The sequence below is a fragment of the Crinia signifera genome, chromosome 3, assembly GCF_055691185.1.
Source record: "Crinia signifera chromosome 3, ASM5569118v1, whole genome shotgun sequence".
Lineage (NCBI taxonomy): Eukaryota > Metazoa > Chordata > Amphibia > Anura > Myobatrachidae > Crinia > Crinia signifera.
This window is the reverse complement of record NC_139219.1, coordinates 85379987-85404930: the sequence shown is the minus strand read 5'-3', so window position 1 is coordinate 85404930 and position 24944 is coordinate 85379987. Positions and strand designations below refer to the sequence as shown.

The 24944-nt window shown below is 43.7% G+C and overlaps 1 protein-coding gene across 7 annotated transcripts in view; it reads left to right on the top strand.

Moving 5' to 3' along the window:
- The first annotated feature begins 7128 nt into the window (after window positions 1–7128).
- UTRN (utrophin) overlaps window positions 7129–24944 on the top strand; it is a 587017-nt gene continuing 569201 nt past the window's right edge. For 5 of the 7 annotated variants that reach the window (XM_083176141.1, XM_083176133.1, XM_083176135.1 and 2 more), the window contains exons 1-2: window positions 7130–7627; window positions 12028–12232. In XM_083176141.1, coding sequence (XP_083032267.1) covers window positions 12151–12232 — 82 coding nt within the window. In that variant the 5' untranslated portion in view covers window positions 7130–7627; window positions 12028–12150. Of the gene's footprint in view, window positions 7628–12027; window positions 12233–24944 lie in introns of all 7 variants that reach the window. The other 2 variants (XM_083176136.1, XM_083176132.1) reach the window with 2 other exon arrangements.

Here is a 24944-nt window from a genome sequence, read left to right as displayed (position 1 = left end):
CTAATATTGATGATAGGGCCCTATCTTTAATACCAAATTTAATCAATACCGCCCGTAAATAGCCCCAGTGCAAGCGGTCAAACGCCTTCTCCGCATCCAGCGAGAGCAGGAGCAGCGGCTCAGGGGACGCGGAGAAGGCATCCAGGACATCAATCATCCTTCTAGTGTTATCCGATGCTTGGCGGCCACCCACAAACCCCACCTGGTCGTGACATATGAGGGATGGGAGCAGCGGTGCAAGTCTGTTGGCAATGAGCTTTGCGTATATTTTCACATCAGTGTTTAGAAGTGCAATGGGTCGAAAATTGGCAAGATTGGAGCAATTCTTCCCCGGTTTAGGGAATGCAACAATTCGCGCTTCTAGCATTTCTGTTGGAAAGGTCCCTTTCGCTGAAGCCTCCTCATAAACTTGTTGCATTGGACGGGATAGTGAATCTTTGAAGGTTTTGTAAAATTTATTGGTATAGCCGTCGGGGCCTGGTGCTTTTTCTAGTGGGAGGTCCGATATGGCTTTCCTAATCTCATCTATTGTCCAGGGGCTCTCCAGGGAAGCGAGGGTGGTCGGGTCCAGGGAGGGTAGAGAAATGTTTTCTAAAAAAGTGGCTATACCTTCCGCAGTGGGTTGGGGAGTTTCAAGGTCATCTTTTAAGTTATACAGTAAGGAATAATACTCAGCGAAGGCAATCGCTATTTCGGACGGATCCGTAACTTTCGTGCCTTTCAAATTTACCACTCCCTTTACTCTTTCCTGTGCTACTTTGCCCCTAAGTTTTCGTGCTAATAGTTTACCGGCTTTATCCCCTTGGACATAGAAGTTTTGTTTCAATTTGAAAAGGTTTTTGTGCACCTCTTGTAGGGTGGACACATTCCATTCCTCCCTTGTTTTAAGTAGATCTTTGTATATTGATTTATCAGTGGGGGAGATTTTAAGTTTAGATTCTAGTTCAGGTAAACGGGATTCTACATCCTTCATCAATTTATTTTGTTTGGTGCGGTGTCTGGCTGCTGCTTGTATAATTGACCCTCTGATCACTGCTTTCAGAGTACACCAATAGTTAAAAGTGTTTGTGTCAGTTGGATCATTTGTATCTAGAAATAGCTGCAGATTTTTTTTTTTTTTTTGTATAGATTCATATCATGTGTTATTAAATTGAAATATAAATAGCGGAGTCTAAAGCCTAAGATATTATGTAGGGATAGCAAGGAAAGAACTGAGGGCCTTATTCTGGTTGGAGCGGCCAAACGTGCGTACGTTCCAAAACAACGTACGCTATCCGTACGCGGCCGTTGGGGTTAAGTCCACCCACAACTCAGCCGCATACGTACGGCCAGAAATAACGGCAAAGGGGAGTGGCGTACAATTGAGCATACGCCAACATACACGGACGGGCCAGCCCTTACACTCCGACAACTGGCGTACAACTGAGCGTACGCCACCGTTTACGGACGTCTCTCGTCCGTCTTCCCACCGACTTCTTGCGGCTATCTGAGCGTACGCCAGCTTGCACGGACGGGTCCCTATTGTTTTCAATAGAAAACTCCGCTTGTCACCGCTCGTGAGAGTGAGCGTACGTCCGTGTACGCTGGCATACCCTTCACATATATGGACCTGCAAATCTTGCCTTTCAACTATAATTATGAAAATTAATTAATTGATTGAATTAATTAATGGGCAAAATAGTGCCCATGGGCTTAAAACATTGCTGAAACATCCTTTGTAGGTGTTAGATGTGGTTTATGTTACTGTATCATAAATACAAAACCTATGTTTGTATTAGAGTGAACACGTTGACACATGTCGACTTGTGTAGATTGAGTGTGCTACTGTGTAAAGTCTATGAAAGCACGTAGTGAATGTGTCTAACTGTTTAACAAATACCTACCTTAGCATATATAAGCAGGTCTTAAAAAGATTCTTACCTTAAATTAAACAAACCTTTAAATGTCGAGAAGTATAGAAAGATAAGCTTCCAATGTGTTTGAGTGCTGTGTGTGGCTTGCAGGTAGTGAAATCATGGTTTGGACTTAATAGACTGCAGCATTGGTTATTACATTCAGGTGTATGTGTTTGGTAGTAATCAGCGTAAATTAGCAAACCCAGGCGCACGCTGGCATGCGGTATCTGTAGGGGTGGTTTGAGATGGCGGTTGGCGGCCGCCTGTTTTGTGTCCGAAATGAACGGTGCCTTAGTCGATCGTGCGGTAGTAGCACCGCTCATTTTTGGTGCACACCCCCGTGTACGCCCATATTTACGCCCATTTTCCCTCATTATTTCGGCCGCTCCCCTCATCACGCCCCTATGCCGCCCCCAATGCCCGTACACTCGCGTATAGGTTTTTTCGCACGTAGAGACCCGTCCGTAAGCGTTGTGGAGTGTTCGCGCCTGCGCATTAGCGAATGTACGCATGCGCAGATCATAAAAAACCCCGGGACGTACGCGTACGGCCCGGCCGTTCCAACCAGAATAAGGCCCTGAGTCAGGAACATCTACAGTATTCCAGGCTTTTGGGATCGACTGAGCAGTGTCGGACCTGGAGGCACATATAAAATTGATTATTAGCAACGTTGTATTTCTCCTTTAATGCAGAATAAGTAAGGATCACCCCACCCGGGTCGAAGACATTTCTCACGGCAGAAATACCTTTTTGTTTCCACCCTATATAGTTTGAGTTATCTAAGCCGGGGGTAAAACAAGGGTTACCCCACAGAGTGGTTAAAGGTGTGCTATTATATTTGCGACCAAGTCTCTTATTCATTGCTAACCATGATCTATATGTATCTTTATACAGAACAGATGGTACTTATGTATTATCTGGGCTCCCATGTTAAATGCACCCCATTTTTTCATACCCCTACTATCCAACTATGCATGGAGTTGATTTTATATAGTGTGGCGAGCGTACCGAACAGATTCTAGAATATGAGGGGGAATAGAGGCCTTTGGAGCATGTAATAAAGCAGCCGCGAAATAGGGAAAGAAAACACTTTCTTCTAGTTGTTGGTTACTGAGTGTAGACGGATTTGTTGACAAACCAGTCAGTAACATAGCGAAAATGAGTTGCTTGTGTAAAAGATGGTACATGTGCTAAGCCAAAACCACCTTCAGCCTTAGGTAGGTGTTGCCTTGCTAATGAGAATTCTAGGCTTTTTCCCAGACCAAATGAACTTCCTAGTTATCGTATGAAATTTCTGTAAATCAGTTTTAGTTAATGTCAGTGATAACATTTGTAGCATATACGACAATTTGGGAAAAGCAATGCTTTTGATTACAATTATTCTACCCATTAAAGAAAGTGGTAGTAAGAGCCAGTTGTCCAGTAATTGAGGTAAGGATTGTGTTTATGTTTACAGCATATAGTGACTCAAAACGGAATGGGATCTGGACCCCCAAATATTTCAAAGAGGTCTGGCAAATCTTAAATTTGCTATACAATGGGTCAGTCATATATGAAGTAACGGGACCGTTTAGAGGTAGCAATTGAGATTTTTCATAATTAACCAGAAAGCCAGAAAACGTTCCATAAGAATCTATAATTTGCATAATTGTTGGGATAGAGGTAGGAGGGCTAGACAAAAAGCATCAGCAGATCATCGGCAAAGAGACTCAGTTTTCTGTCTTCGCGGTGTATATATATTCACTTAAAATCCTGTGCAACTCTCAGTTTAATGGCTAGGGGCTCTATAGCCATTGCAAACATCAATGGCGAGAGGGGGAATCCCTGACGAGTCCCCCTCAGTACGGTGAACGGGGGTGAAAGATAACTATTAGATAGGACCTGAGAGGAGGCATTCTGGTATAGAGTCTTAATTGCTAGGATATATTCCACTGGCAACCCAAAACTATACAATGTCTCAAAAAGATGATTCCACGTTACCGAAGACTTGCCTTTCTATGGTACATTGTAAGTATGCAGTAAATGCGATTAATGCTCTCTGGCCTTGTCCAACAATTCAGTAGCTCTCAAGTGTTGAATGCTACATGGCAGTGGTTAATTGCTTTGTTGGCACCTGTCAGGGAGATTACAGTAGGATGCATGCGTGAAGCTCGGAATGCCCACGAGGTGGGCATGACACACACTGCTCAAAGGGCGTGTCTAACTTCAGATACAAGTGTGTCTATGCTTAAATGCATTATATTTTTATGGGGTTGCCATATGGGGTTTCTTGTTTGCAACAATAAATCCGATGTGATATTTCTTTTAATTAATGTGATGTCTATGCAGTAAATTCCAAATGCAATCTGACCTTGTGGGAATTCATACTTTTGCATTTAAGTATGTTTTCAGTGTATTAAATATTATTTTATTGTAAACACTGGACTATCTGCATCTTGTAGGCACTACCTATATTTATTGGATGTGCTGTTTTCTTTACCTACATAGCATGGTACTTGTTTAGTTTCAAGGCGGCCGATATATTGGCCGATCTGATGCAATGACTTCATAACCCCACTATCCACTATGCATGGAGTTGATTTTATATAGCGTGGTGAGCGCAGTAATCCGCATCCCCTCGCGGGGCTCGCCACGCTTCGGGCTTGGTGGCTCGCTACGCTCGCCACATTATATAAAATCAACTCCATGCATAGTGGATAGTGGGGGTTATGAACAGGTAAAAAAATGCATCGGATCGCATTGGATCTGCCGATATATCGGCCGATATCGCATCCGATATATCAGCCTCCCGTGAAACTAAACAAGTACCCATAGCTATAACCAAATCAGTATGGACACCAGAAACCCTAATTAAGCTCATCTAAGTAAAGAAAAATTACTGACAAATAGTCTTACCAAAAGTCTCAGCCCACTAGAAACAGCAACAGCATGCTATGGATGAGAGCACACCAGCACAGATAAGGCTGTGTGAACATGTGCTACAGTCTCTCCTTTCAGGTGTTCCCACAAGGGGGGATAATGAGAGTCAGCAGAGATTACGGTACTCGTGTATTATCACGGCGATCATCGCATCGTATACCATTACACTAAATAAGGTATACGATGGTATGCGATGCGACGCAATATTGTACAATAAAATATCGCATCGTATGCCATTAAATGGCATGCGATCGTATACGGTTTTTTATTGTACACCCTGATGGGTCCTTACAATGTTAAATCCCCCCCATTGTCAACGCCACCCCCAGTATCAACGCCAGCCCGGAGTGTGGCGAGCTCAGTGAGCCCGCGTGGGGCGGCAGTACGCGTCCTCCGACCTTTTCGGCGTGGAGTTGATATTATATAGTGTGGCGAGCGCAGCGGGCCACCGAGCCTAAAGCATGGCGAGCACAGCGAGCCCCGCGAGAATACATGTAAAGTATTACACGGAATACATGTAAAGTAATACGCGTCCCCTCACGGGGCATGCTGTGCTCGCCATGCTTCGGGCTCGGTGGCTCACTGCGCTCGCCACACTATCTAAAATCAACTCCACGCTGACGTGGATAGTGGGGATATGAAATGGTCGGAGGATGCGTACCGCCACCTCTCGCGGGCTCGCTACGCTCGCTACATTTCAGGGTGGCGTTGATACTGGGGGTGGCGTTGACAATGGGGGGGGCATTTAACACATAGTTGCCAACCCTCCTGCATTCTGCAGGAGACTCCCTGAAATAGCAGCAATCTCCCTCTTTTCACCTAGCCCTCATTACACTGTTACATTTTTGGGGAAACAAGGAATGAAAGACAGATACATTTACATTGAATCATCAGTGCCATTTCCCAGCACTTTATCTAGTATAGTAGTTCTTTGGGGATCATCTACATTTGGACATAAGTCATTTTAAAAGATTCCTCTCAGATGTAGCAGTACACACCCACACTTCTAGGTGCCACGTGCACAATCTCTTTTCACAATCTTTCCATATATGGAACTAGACACGCCCTGTGGGAGAAGCATGACACGCCCTGTGGGAGGAACATGACACGCCCACTCAATGGGGCGCTGTGCAAAATTCTATTACCAACTATATTCTCCCTGAGACTCATTTTCAAAAGTAGGCAAGTATGATTTAACATTGTAAGCACCAATCAGGGTACTTGTACAATTAAAAAACGCATCGCATCGTATGCATCGTATGCCACTATATGGCATGCGATGCGATGCAATGAGATGCCCTACGATGCACATCGTGGGCGCCGTGATAATACACAAATACCGAGATTACTCGGGATAGTCCGGTAATTAAGACTGGCGTCCGGAGGGGTGGTGTATCTGGACTATACAATATCTGGGAATAGGCAGCTACTCCCAGACCTTGTACAGTCCAGGAATTCCGCCCCTCTGGACTCTGGTCTTATAGAAATCCTGGACGAGTGGTGGTAACCCTAATGGCCTCCCACATACATGCATACATGCAGTCGATCAGGTTTGAGTAGCCCCAAATGCTGTAACCTCATGTCCTTATATCGGGTATGGGTAAAAACCGGACCAGGACAAAACCCCCGGACCGCCGGACCAGACATCAAACTTTGCATTTTGGAGCTTGTAGCGTCCGGTCCGGGGGGTGTCCTGTCCGGGGATGTCCTGTCCTGGGGGGCTGCCTGTGACACCTGTCACCAGGTAGAGGAGAAGGGGTAGAATAAAGCCTCCCTGTATGGTCCGGGCATGTAGCAAAAACCGGACGGTCTGGACCACACGGGGAGGCTGTAATCTCCCCTTCCACATGTCCCTGATGATAGCTATCACAGGGACCCCCCTGGACAAGACACCCCCCCAACAGGACACCCCCCGGACCGGACCCTATAAGCTCCGGACTGCAGATTTTGATGTCCTGTCCGGCGGTCCGGAGTCTAGTCCGGTCCGGTTTTTACATAGTCCCCCTTATATCATTATCTTAACAAATTAAATATTATACATACAGTACCAAATATAAGCCCTAATATTAATTTGTTTATTTTTTATTTTTTTTAAGCGATTTTTGGAAACACTAGAATAAACGAATAAACATTTGTATTTTCTTCTGAATACATCTTGATGCCGAACCCTGCATTATCCAGTAGATGGCGTCTGGTAGCTGTAAATGATACTGTAACTGCAGTTCGAAACTGAGAAGAGTTTAAGCTTTCAGAGTGGGCGGGGACGTGATAGTATTATGCCACGTTCCCTCAGCCCACTGTAGCCGACCGCACCGAAAATTAAGAGTGAAACAGGAGCGTGAACCTTGGGTACAAAGTTACCAGGGAGAGCCCAGGGCCACTCACTGCCACCACAACTGGTTTGGATTGCAAAACCCATGCAACTGGCATCGGAAGAAGAGATCAAGCAAAGGGGGTGGATGTGACCCTAGAGTCGGATCGTGTGGAGCACTTGGAAAAAGTAATTCTATTTAGTGATCATCAGAGCAGAAGTAAAAGTTGCCATAGTCAGGACAGCTGCAAGTTTCCCCTGTCTGCCAAGCGAGGGAGGAGTAGCAGCAAAGTGTAGACATTTGTACAGGAATTGGTGTTCAGCGATCCAGGATGTTGTGAGCCTGTCCCGCCCTCCAGATCCTATGGCTGGTGGGATTTAAATATCTTTAAAGGGTCTATTGGGGGTTTTAAGCTTGTCCAGGAAGCTGGTGGCGGTTTATGGTGACCATAAAGAGACTGTGTCCCCTGCACGTTGTGTCTGTGGGAAAGACGCTTCCCAGGTAAGGTTACTGTCCTGAATCATTCATGCTTTCCCCAGGCTGATCTTGTACACTACTCTCCATGCTCAGGAACTGTAGTGTATTACATCTGCTGCATGCATACCTTATTGTGCTTGTGTGGGTTCTAGTGTAATAATACTAGAGTATAACTTGTTTGCACTAACAGTCTCTATTGTGAATCAATGCAGAAAGTGTGTGTGTGTCTTGTATACAATCCTATGTTGTCTTGATAGTATATTTGATCTGCAGATTATACTGTGTGAATTAATATACTAATACTTATAATTTATTCATAGTGTGGAAGATTGTTTGACAAGTACTCAATGTCCAACATTGCTCAGTTGATACAGAATAGTGAATTGTTGTCTTTGTGCTCTGTGACATCATTAAACATATGGTAACAAACAGAACATATTTAGGTTTTCTGTAACAAGTGTGGGGAACTTGCACTGGTCAGGGACCAGATGTCACAGTGTGGTGTCACAGAACAAATAGGGTCACTTAGGCAGACATCCGTGACTAGACTAGACTTAAATGTAGTGAGAAAATATGATATAAAATGGCATTACTCCTAGAGATGGGAGTGTTGTGTTCACTGCAACAGGCATTGTATAGGAGCAGTATTTAAAGTCACTCTTACACTGTAAATGAAATAAGTTCTACTTTCAGTGTTCATTGTAAGTTGTTGTGAAATGTGATGTTACCTATAGACAAGCAGACAGCACAATATCTAAAACCCCTCTGGAGTCTTCACCTGAAATGTGTCTACAAAGTATTTGTTGTAAAAATAAAAAATGATCCTTTGCATTTCACTTTTTGCTCAGCTCTTTCACTGTTGACATGTGATAATTACATAGTAAATTTACTGCTTTCAATAAACTAAAATACTTTAAGCTTGTATGGCTCTGTCACAGGATTCCAGGCAGCATGGATGGTAGATGTCAGTAAATTGTTTTGCAGGTGTGTTACAATGAAATCCCTTCATAGGATGGGATACGAGTACAGAAGGAACCTCTCCCTTTCTCCATGCACCAGGCCAAGTAATCTGAAACGTTCTTAGCTTCAACTCCCAAAATAAAGCTAGGAGTGACTATTCCTCAAAGACTTATCTGCTGGAATGTCTAAATTTAGCAAACTTTATTTTGGAGTGGATATTAGATTTGGGATTTTCCTTTGCTTGTTGCATTGACAGTCATTAGAACTTAGTTAAATACAGTGGTGTTCTATCAGAAGATCGTTGTGGCTGATCAAAATATATAATTAAAAAAGCAACTGTACCTTGGCAAAGCCAGATTGAGCAGATGTAAAATGGCATGTAGGTTTAGGGGCCCATGTACTAATAATCTCAGCAGTGCTTTTTGAATGAAAATTTCCCCGCTGTGCACAAAGCTTAGCAGGGCTAGTGGTAGTGATAACAGTTGTGAGTTACTTAACCGGTGGAATCTGACACTGACCCATACTTGTCTACTGTCGTGGAACCAGTGAGGGACACCTTTTTTTGGGGTAGTCCCCCCACACCATTGGAATAGTGGGCATCCCACCCACTTCCTAGTGAAGTGGGCAGAATGGGTAGATAAATGCCGTGAATCCATGGCCTATGAAGAGGGGGCGGGGCGTCTCCTGGAGAGGACAATTCAAATGTTGACTTTTCACTGAGAATGCTCACAGTGACAGATTTGGCAGCTGGAGGATGCAGGAGAGGATTCATAAAATCCCTCTCCTGCAAGCATGCCTCCAAAGGCTTAAAGTGGTTAAGGGGGATAAACTCTGAAAACCTTGATTTTTAGGTGTTAGATAAATATCATTCAGACCATAGACCCCATTGATAATAATAAGGTCCATCATCCGCAGCTCGAACAAGCCTTCGGTAATTGTGTATTTTGGCGGCGCCCATCGCATCGTATACCATAACGCATGCGATGGTATGCGATGCGACGCAATGTCGTTGGTTAGTGTACGATGGCATACAATTTGCAAATTGTATGCCATTGTACATGGCATACAATGCCATACGATGCGATGCGATGCGATTAAACATTGTATAAGCACCCTAATGGGTGCTTATACAATGTCAAGCACCCTAATGGGTGCATACAATGTTAAATGCACCCCCACGCCCCCCCCCCCACTATAAACGTGAACCCGAAGCGTGGCGAGCGCAGCGAGCCCGCGAGGGGCGGCGGTACGCGTCCTACGACCTTTTCATACCCCCACTATCCACGTCGGCGTGGAGTTGAGAATAGATTAGTGTGGCAAAAGCAGCGAGCCACCGAGCCCGAAGCGTGGCGAGCGGACGCGGATACCTGTGAAGCCCGCGAAGGGACACGTTTACCTGTGAAGGTATCCGCGTCCCCTCGCGGGGCGCGCTGAGCTCGCCACGCTTCGGGCTCGGTGGCTCGCTGCGCTCGCCACACTAATCTATTCTCAACTCCACGCCGACGTGGATAGTGGGGGTATGAAAAGGTCGTAGGACACGTACCGCCGCCCCTCGCGGGCTCGCTGCGCTCGCCACGCTTTGGGTTCACGTTTATAGTGGGGGGGGGGGTGGCGTGGGGGTGCATTTAACATTGTAAGCACCCATTAGGGTGCTCAAAAGCACCCTTTAGGGTGCTTATACGATTTTTAATCGTATAGGGGGTCAAAATCGCGTTGCATCGCATCGCATGCCATCGGGTACATGGCATGCGATGCGATACGATACGTTCATCGTACGATGTACATCGGGGGTGCTGCTATAATACACAAGTACCAAGCCTTCTGCAGTAGGTTTCTGAGAATTTGTGAAATTATACAGAAACTGCAATTTATACATAATTTAGAAAAGATCCCATATAATTCATAGGCCCCTTAGAAGCATGTCTAAATTCAATAATAAATTGCAGTATAAAATGAAAGCTGTCTAACGTCTGTGGGTTACATGCTAAAGCAGCCAGTATTTGCCTTGCATTCAAAAATAGTATATGTGTGGCAGCATTTGGATGATTTTGCAATTGGCAAGTTGTTTGCTTTTTTTGCTTTCTGATCCCACAATGCAGTATGCCATGTTTATATACTGCCATCTATAATGGTTTGAAGTTAATGTGATCTGTAAGATTTTAGTAACTGAATTAAACAGCAACTCTTATACAAGTGAGGACTAAAGGTGCGTACACACGGATAGATTTGGCCAACGATTCAATCTCGTTAACGATTTCCTCTAAAACTCCTACACAAACGATTTGGTGTCAAATGATGAACGATTGAGCAAACGATTACACATTAACGATTGATCTTTAATGATGGTGGAGGGAAAGGGAGCTAGTTAATTAGCCTTACCAAATCGATCATCGTGCATACACATGAAACGATTGGTACACACCGCTAATGATTGCTCGCTGATCTTTCTATTTAGGGGCATTTTCTATATAGATCACTTAGAAAATGCCCCTAAATCGTTCCGTGTAGGCCTCGTTAGGGCCGCCACTCTGCATGTATATCGGTATCTATTAACCCCTTGGGTGGTATGCCCGGAAAATTTCCGGCCATACCACTTTGCATTAGGTGCGCGCCGGTGGTGCCTCCAGCGGAGCACTACCTTTAGGGGTCACCCCCCCTCCTGTCGCCCCCTCCGTTACAGAGATCGTATGCCGGAGCTTCCCTGCCGCCAGCCGCCATTCATTATTTGCATCAGTGACTTAGGCGGCAGGCTCTGGGATGGTCGGCGCGGCTCGGGGGGACTCGGGAGAGCTCAGGCAACCAAGTCCTCCTGAGCCGCTGCAAAACATCCCTGAGCCTGCTGCCTGTGTGATGACTGACATGCGGCAGGGGGAAGCGGCAGCAGGGGAAGTGGCGGCAGGGGAGCTCCGGCGTACTAACGCCGGAGCGGAGGTGAGGGGGGGCGGTGGCTTCCTACGATCTGTGGTGGGTTTTGCTGGGGCAGGACAAACCTGCCCTGGTAGGTTTGTCCTGCCCCAGCAAAACCCACCATTCAAGGGGTTAATGCCATATGCAAGTAGATTTTAGCAAAGTATAGCTTTTGCAGTGAGAGCCCTCCTCTGCGATCATAGGTTTAGAACCTGAAGTTCTAACCGCTGAGTGATGCTCCAATGGGGATGCTGCAGGGATCCGATTGAGGATTTGAAGAAAGCACTGCCCACTGCATTTAAGCCCCGCTTTTATCACATTTGTGGCTTGTTGCATGTGTGGATCAAAGAAAAACCTCACAAAAACTGTATTTCTGGAGGTGTGGCTGCTTGTCCTTCACATCCTATAGTATGTGCAATAAGTAATAGACATATGCCAGCTATAGCTTTTGTTTTAATAACCATAAGGAGTTTTTTTGCGTATTTTGTACTTGTGTGTAATGGAATATAGTTGAATATAAAGTGCATAAACCTACATTTTTTGTTTCTTTCTTTCAGGTTCTGACAACCTACTCTTCTGCTCTAAGTTAAATGCACACCGCTTTTTATTTTTTGTAAAGTGTGCTAAAGTTTAATCTTGAAGGATTTATCTGGAATCAGTGACCGAGGATAATCTGAAACATGGCCAATGTGGGGGCTCAGCTCGACACACCTGATGGAGAACAAAACAATGAGTTTAGTGATATTATCAAATCCCAATCTGGTAGGTTGTAAACGCAATCCTGTAATTATGTCTTCTTTGAAGTTTTTTATTGATTAATGAGATGAAATTTTAAGCATTCCAGCTGTGGATTACTGTAATTCTGTTTTCTAGGATATGTACCGTAATCAGTCATCAAAGCCACCAGTCTTTGTACCTAATATTTTCAGAAATACATGTCACAAATAAGATTTTGCTTTTTAGGATTTTTCCTGCTCTTGCTGAGTTTACACAGGTAGATAAAATGCCAGCCAGGCCGACAGGTATTTTATCTGACACTGCAAATATCATGGGCAGATCTCTTACAGTGTATTGGCCTTGATATCAGCGCCCATCCCCTGGGAGGAGACATTTCCCTGTTCCTCCACATGGGAAGGTACAGGGGAAATGTCCCAGTTGGTTGGCTGATTCTCCAAAATCAGATAATTGTAGCATGTATACCTAGCATTAGGTTTAGAATGGTTTCCTATAGATTTGTTCCACCATTGCATTTTAAACATTTACACAATTTATTTCTAACATCTTAACAACTTTGAAACCACACCAGGCTGGGGTTACCATGTCAGAAATGGCCATTGGGAGCTGCTGGAGGATAACCTTTCAGCAGTCGCCAACTTCTGCACCCTTGGGTTTCAGTTATCGGAATGCATGGCCTGTGGCATACACCATGGCTGCAAAGCAAGCAGCATCCGGTCCTCCTGTGTATTGCAATGCAGCACACTGTCCCCCTGTGTATTGCAATGCAGCACACTGTCCCTCTGTGTATTGCAATGCAGCAAACTGTCCCCCTGTGTATTGCAAAGCAGCACACTGTCCCCCTGTGTATTGCAATGCAACACACTGTCCCCCTGTGTATAGCAATGCAGCACACTGTCCCTCTGTGTATTGCAAAGCAGCACCCTGTCCCCCTGTGTATTGCAAAGCAGCACCCTGTCCCCCTGTGTATGGCAAAGCAGCACACTGTCCCCCTGTGTATTGCAATGCAGCACACTGTCCCCCTGTGTATTGCAATGCAGCACACTGTCCCCCTGTGTATTGCAAAGCAGCACACTGTCCCCCTGTGTACTGCAATGCAGCACACTGTCCCCTGTGTATGGCAAAGCAGCACACTGTCCCCCTGTGTATGGCAAAGCAGCACGCTCTCCCCCTGTGTATGGCAAAGCAGCACACTATTCCCTGGTTTATGGCAAAGCAGCACACTATTCCCCTGTTTATGGCAAAGCAGCACGCTGTCCCCTGTGTATTGCAAAGCAACACGCTGTCCCCCTCTGTATGGCAAAGCATCACACTGTCCCCCTGTGTATTGCAATGCAGCACACTGTCCCCCTGTGTATTGCAATGCATCACACTGTCCCCCTGTGTACTGCAATGCAGCACACTGTCCCCTGTGTATTGCAATGCAGCACACTGTCCCCCTGTGTATGGCAAAGCAGCACACTGTCCCCCTGTGTATGGCAAAGCAGCACGCTCTCCCCCTGTGTATGGCAAAGCAGCACACTGTCCCCCTGTGTATGGCAAAGCAGCACACTGTCCCCCTGTGTATGGCAAAGCAGCACACTATCCCCCTGTGTATGGCAAAGCAGCACACTGTCCCCCTGTGTATGGCAAAGCAGCACACTATCCCCCTGTGTATGGCAAAGCAGCAAGCTGCCAGCACAGCTGTCCCCCCCCCCCCCCCTCGCACACCGCGATTCCCCACAGGCATGCAAATCAATGTTTTGCATAAACATCTATTCACAGCTTGCGTGTGGTCACCGACCATCAAATGATTTCTACAGCGCTCGCAGACAGGTCTGCGTCTGTGCGGAAAATGAGCGGGTAGCTAACATCCGTTGATGTCAGCTGCCCGCCTTCCATGTCATCGCCGAATTTCCATGAAACGCTGGGCGTTCCCATTGGCACAACCACTTGCCACCGCCCCATGCCCCCGACGACAGTGCTGTGTGCGAGCAGCCAGCGAATAATCAATTCACCTTGGCTACTCGCACCAAGCGGCTGCTCATGCGCAGTTGAACACCATCGCTCCAATGCACGAACACACAGGAGAGCAAATGGACCAGAATAAGGTCCATAATCCAAGCAGCACACTGTTCCCCTGTGTAATCCCTGCGGCTGCAGAGAGTCGCCCATATAAACATTGCAGAGCCTCAGTGCAAGCAAATATTTTTTTGTATTTGTAGTTTAGCTCCAAATGTAACATTGATAAATGTTTTTGTTTTGACTACTGGGCATTCACATTCCTAACAATGAGATGTAACCCTTTGTTTGCAGAATTTGTAGTTTAATTCAAAGGTAACTTTAGCTATGACCAGTTTTCAGATTGCTTTTTCATATTTACTGGAGAATGAGATCTGTATCTATTCTAGATATATGTGGGTATGAACTAAATGAAATAGTATTTGTATTGTATTTTATTGTTGTTACTGTAGCTCCACTTTTGTAAGTTTGTGCTGTCGCTTTTGTATGTAATTTGATTATTCTATAGTTGGCAGAATCAGGGTTTTAAAGATCACTAAAATTAAGGTTAGATATATGAAAAGATGAGCAATCCTCCCAGATTGAATCAGTAACCATCATGGGGGCAGATGTTTAATGCTAGGTACAAACCAGCATGATGCAGCTCGTGATCGGGTCAGGACCCGCTCAGGAACTGCATCTGATATGACTGTGATCCGATCGCGACCCGCTCCCACTTGAATGGTCGTTTCTGAGATCCTGCCTGCTGCAGGTAGGATCTCAGAAAAGACGTAACGACCTGCGGGGCCGCGCATCAGATCGGGATCGCATTAGAATGGCAATGAAATGGCCCAAAACATGTCCAATTTACATACAATCGGTCGAGATTGTATCTAAATTGGCTCATTTTGGGCCAAATCATCCTGGTGTCTACCCCACATAAGCCTTGAAAAGTGATACAGTGGAAGGTGATAACTCACCAGCCAATCAGCTGTGTTAGAAAAATAACAGGAGTTAATTGGTTGGTGCATTATCACCTTCCTAAGTACATCTGCATAAATTAATAGCATTCATCATTAGCAAATAGTCATCTTTCCCCCCACAATTTTGGGGGCAGTCCTGCTGTCAAAGCTGCCCCAACTTCACCCAAGTTATCTCTTCCCGGACCACAATTGTCCCACTCATATCATTTGTACAATAAAGTATTAAAAAAAAAAAAGTCTTTATGACAAAACAAAAAAAAAGAAATACCTGGCCTCATCAGTCTGGAGTGCCATCCACCACCACCAGCACCACCACTATCAAGTGCCGCCCATACGCACGTGCCTGGTTTTAAGTCACTTGTGTTACTGATTGGGGTTTTTGGGCACATGAGACACCAGTGACTAGAGATGATTTAATCCCTGTGAGAAACAGTGCTGCCCTCATTTTCACAGAAAGTGGATTTTTTTTTTAAATCCATATCACTTTGGGGAATTAAAAACTGCCTGTGCATTTAGGGGGGTTGTTTCTGTCTAGTTTGCTAGACACCCCCCCCCCCCCCCCACCACCACCACCACCACCACCCTATGCTTTTGTAGATAGAAAGATGGAACAGACCACATGTTCATAATGAAATCGCCGGTTATCACTAATTACATTGTGAAGAATCTGCTTGTTTTGAGGTTTGTTTACAACGTCACATAATTAATCATCCTTTATGGCCAGTTTGTTAGGCTGCAGGTGGAATATACTACCGGTGGGAATGATATGCATTTATAGTACTTTCAGGTCTGTCCTTCTTGTCTCACTTATTATTTTCCGCTATTAAATGTTACGTACTAAGTCAAAAATTATTGTTAAATTTGGAGAGGTTGTCCTTTAATCCAAAAGCTTAAATATAATGTAGAGAAATTCTTTCTTTATTGTACTAATTATACAGTGACTGTGTTATAGTAAAACATTACTATGTATCCAGTTCAATGGTGTAAGATATTTGCATGGCTTTATTTCTTGCATTTTAGCAGCTAGTATGATGAAGTGCTGATTTTTCTGGAAATATCTTAAAAAACAAACAAACAAAAACCCAAACAACTTAAGTGCTAATACTGTTTTTTGTTTGTTTTTAACAAAAATAATAGAATGAAATGAACTGCAGGCTATACATCTACTGCCATGCTTCCCTGCTCTGCCAAAGTGATCTTATCTGCCAGTCAGTGCATAACAATAATTGGCGACCAGCAGTCAAATCAGGAAAAATCAACATGTTAAAATTTCCTGACTCAACACTCCTGACCATTTTGTTGGGCTTGGTGTTTTGGTGATTCCAGGAAAAACAACATTTTAGCGTTTTCCAATCCAATAATGTCAGCAGAATGGGGATTTGCCCTGATTTCTGCACGATGTTTGGTCCTTTTCACATGGCCACTACGTTGAATTCATATTAGAGTGTCAAAAAAAATAGTAATGGCTTTCGTGTTGCCGTTCCGTTTAACCCATTGAGCGCCAACGTTGCTGTGAGAGATGTGCAAAATATCGCCAAAAATGCCATCCTCGCTCACAGCGCAATATTTATGATATGATTTCAGATCATTTGCCGGCAATAACTACAGTGATTCATATTCCTCGACTACGGCCCTGGCATTTTTAAAGGATATATTGCACATCTCTCACAGCAACATTGGCACTCAAAGGGTTAAGCCATAATAATAATAACCTCCTCACTCAACTGCCAAGTTGGTACGTTCCCTCAGTGTGGCATCCGTACCATACAGAGGCATCATAGTAATACATCTCATTACTAGGGTAGCACATTGAATTTTCGGTATCCGGTCGATAGGCCGACAGTAATAAGGTAGACACAAGTAAAAAGGTCTACACAAGCAAAAAGTCTACAGGTTAATGGTCGACTTGAGTTTTTCATGATTTCTTTTTAAACCAACTTGTTCTGACTTCAGGATCCAAGTGGGCATAATGTTAGATTATAATAGTGTGCCGGGCGCAGTGAGGCACCGTGCCTGAAGCATAGAGAGCACAGCGAGCCATGCGAGAGGATGCGCTACACCTATACGGCGTCAATGCCAGCAGATTTCGAAATAGACCTTTTGCTGTGTCGACTATTTCCATGTCAACCATTTGCCTATGTCGACCTAGACCATGTCAACCTTTTTTATATGTTGACCTATTGCATGTCGACCAATAGTAGTTTACCTATTGACTGTCAATTTAATTAATGACCAAATGTTCCACACCTGTACCTGTCCTCTTTTGAGCACTCCCGCAGCAGCACATCTGACGGAACGTACCTGCAGTATTCTGCATATTCCTTCTGTTAATTAGCCATGTATTTAGCTATAACTGCACTGAAGAAAAGAATAGCAGTCACTCATATATTAACTCAGGAACATCTCTTAAACACAGTAAAAATAGATGCGTTGTGTGGGCAGGACAGCTGCATGTAACTTTTACATTCTCCGTTGCCTAAACTAAGAAACTTGTAATTTTAAAGATGTGCGTAGTGATATTGAAACCACTATAAAGACACTGACTATTTGTAGCTTGTTGAGTAATGTCTCCATTTAAAGTGAAAAAGAAGTTGTCTGGCAGATACATTTGTTTCTTTGTATACATATATCTTGATACCTTCTATTGAATTCACTCTCTTGTTTTGCCAATAAAGCACTGATATCATATTAGGGCTCATGTTTTAGTTTCAGCCTCTTATTTGTTAGCACTAGCGCCCATCTTTTGCCATTTACTCTTCGCTGCCATTGTATGTAAGTAAATGAATGATATACTGTAGGATGTTATTTTGTTCATTTTAGACCTCTATGTCCTGAGGTTAATATGAGGTATGGGAGGAAAGCTGGAGGGGGCAACAGACCATGGCAGAGACAGAATGATCCTTGTGATATATTAGGAAACCTGCTGGATTCAGAATGGTGGAATTCAGAATGGCGCATTTCTAACTGTAGCAAAAAAATGGGGGAGAACCAGATGGTTTCCCTCCATCGATGGCACAGCAAAACCGATGTTTTGCGGGCTGTTTTTTTCTTCAAAGTGCCAGGACACGGAGCATAGCTCCACCTCCGGCACCCACGAAGCCCTTCCCCAAAGTGTTAATTGGCCCACAGGCCAATTAGTCAACCAAAATGGATGACTATCGAAAGGTAAAAATATCGATGGCCATCCATTGCATATATTAACACCATCGATGGGCAGTTGCACTTAATTTACCCTTAAGTGCCAATTTGTCTTTTATGTTTCTTTTATGTTTCTTTTTTAATTAATAATTGCGATCTGTATTTTTGTTGTTTTGTAAAATGTAACAAATACTTAATGTTACTGCAATGTATTAATGTGGGATTAACAGGATTGTGTAGATGCTATTGTTTGATTCTTTTTCCCATCATATTATTTTGTGATTCGCTGATCTCTTTAATGTTATGGAGTGTCTTCAAAATAAAATGTGTCGGGTTTTTTTCACCCACGTCCGACTGATCGGGCCAAGAAATTGGGTGAAAAGTGGCCACATCGGATGTGTTTGCCATCCGGTTCGATGCGCGGTACTGTGCGAATTGGAGTCAGAGGCTGGACCTGCTGCACGTCCAAACTCTGTCTTGGCCTCCCTCCCAACTGCGGGAAGCGTGAGTTGCATGCGATAAGTTACATGCAGGCCGCACTGACATTTGTACACCATATTTCTATGTACAGGGACTAATTCTTTGTACAGGGACTTTATAAGCCCTTGTTCTACTTGTAGTGGTTTTATAATCCATACTGCTGTTCTATGTACAGAGGCTATATATGCCATAGTTCTACTTATCATGACTTGATACACCATACTGTAGTTCTATGTACAGGGACTTTATACACCTTTGTCCTACTTACAATGACTTTATACAACATACTGTAGTTTTATGTACAGGTAATTTATACATCATAGTTCTACTTGTAGTAATTTTATACACCATACTGTAGTTCTACATGCAGGAACCCTTTCACTTCAGCCTGAATTCCTGGTTTGGCCTCGGGAACAACCGATCCTGACAGCAGGGACCGGGCGGGCAGGGGGTCCGGGGAGCTGGTGGCGGAGCCCGGGCAGCTGGTGGCGGGTGGCAGGGTCCGGTGTCCAGACTGCAGGGATCCGGGTAGAGGCAGCTGGGCGCTTGTAGCACTATTTGCCAGGCAGGCTAGGCAGCAGGCCGGAAGCACTGCTGGATTTGAAAAGACTGGCCAAACGCTCTCTGTCAATCAGCAGCCGGACAGTCTTTTCAAAATGTTTTCAAACTCTCCCACCATGCTATGCGGCAACTAGCGCTACAAACGCCCAGCTGCCGCTACCCGGATCCCCACAGTCTTTACCCCGGACCCCGCCACCTGCTGGCCAGACCCCCCCCCCCCCCCATACCACAAAATGCAGAAGGAGGACAACCCGGGAATGTACCTGCTTGAGCCCTGGACTGTATTCCTGGGTAAGTCCCTGCATTTTCGGTGTGAAAGGGGTATTAGTCCTACTTACAATTACTTTATACAACATACTGTAGCTCTATGTACAGTGACTTTATAAAACCGTTCTATTTACAGTGATGCTATAAACCATATTTCTTTTCTTGCTGTGTAATACAAATCTCTAATTAAACTCTCCTTTCCACTTATATTCCCGTCTGTGTTCTCTGCTGCAAGCCCTTTAACTCATGAGAACCGTAGCCAAGATTGGCCACCTGTGATTTCTATTCCTCCCCCTTGTCTCATTATCTTGATAAAATCCAGTGTGAGAGTATAACTCTATTACACAGACTTTTCTCTACAAAGCCTGGCCCGTTGCCACAAATTCTCTCACTTGTCATTGAGGATATGCTTCAAGGAAAGCTGTTGCTCACTTTTCTGTATTGAAGTATGATGCCAGAATTGATACCTAACATTTAAATATGATTTCATTTAGAGCAGTTTTTAAAGGAGGGGCACATTTTGGTTTTCAAATTACATTGCATGGTCTGCTTTATTTCTAATGCAAGAATAGTAGAATTAAAAAAGGAAACATGTACTAGTTAGTTAAGAAACCCTGTCAAAAATGTCATCATAACTGTCCAGATCCAGTGACAGCAGAACGACACTTCATCCCAAACACAGCGGGGCTAGATATAAATAACTAAGGTCTTTCCCTTGTAGTTGTATGTAAGGTGGCAGCCGACTCTCAATTATGTATGCTATTGGCAGCTGTCAGATCATTAAGTAACGATGGTATATAGCAGTGGTTCCCAACCCTGGTCCTCAAGTACCCCCAACAGTGCACGTTTTCCAGGTCACCCAGCAGGTGCACTCATTATTCAGGCACATTTGAAAAGATCCACAGGTGGAGCTAATTATGTCACTTGGGATTCTGTGTGGAGACCTGCAAAACATGCACTGTTGGGGGTACTTGAGGACCAGGGTTGGGAACCACTGGTATAGAGGAATGTCCTAATAGTGTTATAGATATTGAATAGAGATAAATAGAATACAAAGTTACCCTTTCAAAAATAAATACATATACAAACTGATCTGTTTTGATCAGTTCGCTTTATCCACATGCAGTAAATAGAACATCTGGTACTGGTATATGTTTGTCTTGGCGTCTAGTAGATTTAAATGTAGGTGAGGAGAATGCAATTATTGCATAGTCAGAGTAAATCCAGTAATAAGTCATTTAAAATTACATGAACATATTAAGAATAAAAAGATAAACTTTTGAGGTTTCCAGCCCAAGCTTCCAAATCCTTCTACTTAACAATTCACTATGAGTTTCATCTTTTAAATATTTATTTTACTATCAGTTATTTATATAGTGCATACATATTCGGAACATTTTTATACAGAATATGACCATTCACCTCAATCCCTGTACCAGTGGAGTTTGCTGCATAAACTGCCACATGTACTGTACACATACATACATTTACGATGAGTGCGCAGTAAGTATCCAGATGTTCTGTTCTGAGTAGACACAATCCGACTGGCACTTCCTTCACAAACTCATTATGAAGCCTAACACAGGCCGTTGGATAGCCATGATCTTCTACGCGTATAAGAGTGGTCTGAGACAGCAGGAGAGTTTTGACCGACTTCAAGCTGCTTCTGTGGTGGAAGCATCGTCCCCAACTATTCATTTATTTACAGTCTCTTATATAGCGCAGCAGATTCTGTTGCGCTTTACAATAGTAGACAGTGATAAAACAAACTGGGTAACAACAGACAGACTTGGAGGTAGGAGAGCCCTGCTGCAAGCTTACAATCTATAGGGATACTGTGATTGAGTACTGCTGCGGCCGACGTGTCTGTGCCATCAGTGAGGTCAACATTGCTACATGTGTGCCGAAGTTGAGGTGAACACCAAAGTGACCATTGACCAGTTAGAGAATCTAATCTCATCCAAATTCATCTGCTAGATACTCCATGAAAAGTTTGGCCTGAGCAAGGTTTCTGCACGCTGGGTGTCCCATCAGCTGACCCGAGAGCAGAAGGAGGTTCGGATGACTTGGTGGCCAAGTATGATCGTGGTTGCTCAAACTCTGTCAGGGAGATTAACAGTAATAATGATTCCTGGATCTACAGTATAGTCCCGAAGATGAGACAGTAGGCGTCCGGTAGACTACAGTTGAAACAGAAGTTCTGACTTCAGTACACTGTGGCCAAGCAGATGGTGGCTGTTTTTTTTTTTTTTTTAACAAGACTGGTCATGTAGTTACAATACCACTTGTCACTGTGACTAAAGACACTTATCCGATTTGGGACGATTTCACCCGATTCTAAGGGATCGGGCAGAGAAATCCGGTTAAATCGTCCCAAATCTGATTCTGCTGGTCCTGTGCACATCGGATCAGAGTCGGAGGTCAGACGGTGCAGACCATAACATGGATAGGAATTGGGCCCATCAGTGGTAAATCGCGGGTGCTTTTTAGCAACCGAGATGTATAGCATCCAATCATGTTGCATGTAAAAAAATGGCACATCATGTGCCGAATTGTATGTGAGACCTACGAGCGTAAGTTGAAGATTAAGTCTTTAAGACAAGTCGAACAAGTGAATGGGGGTCTTAAGGACTGGCATACCAACCAATACATTTATTGGAAACCATTTCTAGGCATCATCCAAGAATTTGCACTTGTGGAAACATAGCACCATAGTAACATAGTAATTAAGGCTGAAAAAAAGGATGTTAGTCCATCAAGTTCAACCTATCTAATTTGTAATTACTGACTTGAATAAGTCATATCTATAGGATTCCCTTAGTGGCCAAAAATGCATCCAGTTTTGATTTAAATTCATTACCAGCAGTTGCTGTAACCACCCCCACTGACAATGAGTTCCAGAATTTGACTGTTCTAATGGTGAAGAATCGTCTTCTTAATTCAGTACGAAATTTATTTTACTCAAGCCTCAGTACATGCCCACATGTCTCCATCAGGACAATGTACCTGACCACAAGTAAAGGAAAGTGATGGATTTTTGGCCCATGAACGCATTGCAGGACTATATGCCATACAGTCCAGGCCTTGCCAGCTGCAACTTCTGTGTGTTCCCACATATAAAATGCAAGATGCATGGGATTTGTTTTAAGTTCCTGGAAGCTTCAGAGGATACCTTCATCCAGCATGAAGAAGATATACCTGATTCGGACTGGTCCAGCTCCGCCTCTTGTGAATACTGTGGAAAAAATGTTATGTTTATTTTGTATGCAAATATATTATTTTTGGTGCATCCTGGAACATATTGTTGTATCAATGCTCTGTCAAATTTGTCTGTCAGTCGCTGATCTTATTTATTTTGCGATCTTTGGTAACTTTTACCAAAAATCGCACCCTATTAAATTTGTGAGTTGTATACTTTATATTGGGTGCAAATTGCAGTGTCCAAAAAAATAGAAAGGTCAAAATGTGCGAAGATTTTCACTGCAAAAATTGCAATTTTTAGCCCAATTCACATCCTATTAAATGTGTGATTTTCGGAAAATGTGCGAATTCAGCCATTTTTTCGAAATTCTCTATTACATCTCGCCCCTGATGTTTTGTCATGTTACATTAGATTTCACATGTAAAATGTGGATATCACCATAGCACATAATGTTAGGAATCTTTTTTTGCGTATGGGACCAATTTCCGCCGTCCGCCTATGATCGCAATAAATTAATTGAGAACAATCTAATAGAAAATATCTTACATTTGTCTATACATAGAGATGCACATATATTGTCTCCTCACCCATAGTTGGCTTCAGACTCTTGTGTTCTCCGCAGAGCTGTGGTTGCCCAGCATTGTATCGGGATGTTTTGAAATGAAACTATTTAGAATGTAATGTTGTCTTAAGTGAAGTTCTCTTCCTCAGACTGTCCTGCTTTTTTCTTAGTATATTTTAGTTTTGTCATTGTGAAAGTGTTTATTCTCAAAACAGGATCATTATTTTCTCTATTGCTACAATTTAACATGTGCGTAACATGAATGTAGCGTATTGTTGCCCAAACACCGCAGACTTTTATTTTTGTTTATTTTCCTGCAGATACTCCCTCAGGTTTCTCAGGCACATTACAGTACACATTCATGGGCATTTTAAGAGAGGAGGTGGCCCGTGTGCAGCCGCCTTCGACCGGGCGCCCTATTCTCTGCCAGCTGCCTTATAGAGTCTCGAACTAGATGACTCAGGCTATAATGCGCATGAGCAGATCTCCAGAAAAATGGCGTGGCGGATATTTTTCCAGCTATTTCTGCAGTTTATGATGTTGTCATCATTGGACTCTGGAGGGGTAGGTATTTAAAAATAAATAAATGGGTGCAGCATGTGAGCTCCACGGACACAGGGCCCCCCTGTGCACCACACTGCATGCCACTGTACACATTTCTCTGATTGCTGTCCGTTTCATTTTTTATTTATTTATTTATTTTTAAGCTAGTTGTGTGTCCTTGCCTTCAGGATAAAGTATTAGTGTACTGGAACCATAAACACTGGGTTGTTTCTCATATAGACAAACTAATCCCCCTTTTCATACTGCCATCAATATGGTATGGGTGATGTCACGTGAACATCCCGAAACCCAGAATATTGTGCTATGTGAAAGCAGCCAGTTAAGATAACCCGCCAGCGACCCAGTATTTCAACTTGGGTAGTTACCAGGGTTAAACAAAGGTCCAACCCGAGATCTGTGCAGTGTGAACAAGTAAACTGGGTTAAAGAGCTGGTACTCGGAGATGATATAATCTTCAATCACCTGCTCGGAATGTGTCTCGGGTGATGTCATTGACACCTGAGTATGCCAGGTCTGGCCGCCTGAAAGGGGACTCAGCCAGGTGGCACCTGGATTCGACCCGTGTACAATATTTTGAGTGTGACCCGGCATTGCAATGTAAAAGGGGTCATACAGTGTATTTTAGTAGTGATGTTGTTCTTGTAAGACTATTGTAATGTTTTAAGAGTTTTTATACTTTTGATTTATAGATTTTTGTTAAAGGCACTGCATAGATGTATGTTGCAGCTGTGCTGAACTATGCAAAAGCAGCAGGAGGGATCTTTATTAAAGATTCAGCAGCATGTGCTGTGTAACACATCTTTTACAGGGTAGAACATAGGGCCTTATTTTGGTTCATTCTTTCTGACAAAATCCTTCTTAGATGGGCAAAACCATGTGCACTGCAGGTGGGGCAGGTGTTACTTGTGCAGAGAGAATTAGATTTGGGTGGGGTTTTACTTCAAAGTGAGATTTATATTGCAGTGTAAAAATAAAGCAGTCAGTATTTTCCCTGCACAGAAA